At 36.5% G+C, this 903-nt stretch overlaps 1 protein-coding gene across 1 annotated transcript; it reads left to right on the top strand.

The window, feature by feature from the left end:
* Positions 1–55: 55 nt before the first annotated feature.
* On the top strand, positions 56–761 carry JH06_5709 (vesicle-trafficking protein; the record flags this gene model as incomplete). Its single annotated transcript, XM_014669154.1, has 5 exons — positions 56–103; positions 136–195; positions 227–303; positions 337–468; positions 500–761. 5 exons carry the CDS (start codon positions 56–58, stop codon positions 759–761), a joined length of 579 nt encoding a protein of 192 aa, XP_014524640.1.
* Positions 762–903: the final 142 nt, after the last annotated feature.

Genomic DNA, 903 nt, shown 5'->3' with positions numbered 1-903 from the left:
TTACAGGAACCATATTCTTTCGAATCTACACAAACACATTTCTAAAGACTAAACGATGTTTTTCCTTACTTCCATTGGCAGAGTAACAGACGGATTAATCTTTGTTCGGACATTGCTTTTATTTTTCATTTACAGGTGACTTCGATGTTGTCAACTGTAGAGGCTGGAAGAGATATTGATACATATAAAGACGAGGTTTAGAGTATTTTAGAAGGATTAAACCTAGTCTAAACGAATTCTAAAGTCATTATCAAGTAACAGTGCGGCTCAGATGCAGTTGATGTCTGGCGACCTGTGTTTTAGGTGATTTGTTATTGAATGGTAATAATAACCTAGTTATATCATTGATGAGAACTTATGCTTCTTGACTCTTACAGAGAAGAATCTGTCAAAACGTATCATCTTCACCTATCTTGAGGATGTGAAGAATTCTTTCATATCGTATTTGCAGAATGAACACAAAGATGAGTACGGATGTATTGATGAAGATGAGCCACAGATGGAGAACAGTCCTTGCAACAATGGCTCGACCTTATGCTTTTGCTCGTTTTGGTCTTTCTTGGATTAGAGAATTATGGTTAGATAAGGAGATTCAACAGAAGCGACGTCAATACGATGATCAGAATGGCAATTTAGACAGTTATAACCAAATCAATGAGAGTCTTATTGACATTCAGAACATCATGAGGAAGAATATCGATGAAGTTGTTCAACGAGTAGAGAAATTAGATCGTAAATGTTCCAATTCCCATTTAGAATAGATGTGTCTGATGCAAGTTCAAGAATGCTGGATGATTCGAAGAAGTTCAAGTGGGGAGCGAAGAAACTGAACTATGTGGTATTGATGAAAGTAATCTATCACGAATAGACATTGTTGAAGAAGTATGCTCCGTTGATGGCCTT

Source organism: Blastocystis sp. subtype 4, assembly GCF_000743755.1.
Source record: "Blastocystis sp. subtype 4 strain WR1 chromosome Unknown seqid_1036, whole genome shotgun sequence".
NCBI lineage: Eukaryota > Bigyra > Opalinata > Blastocystidae > Blastocystis > Blastocystis sp. subtype 4.
This window is presented reverse-complemented; position numbering and strand designations above follow the sequence as displayed.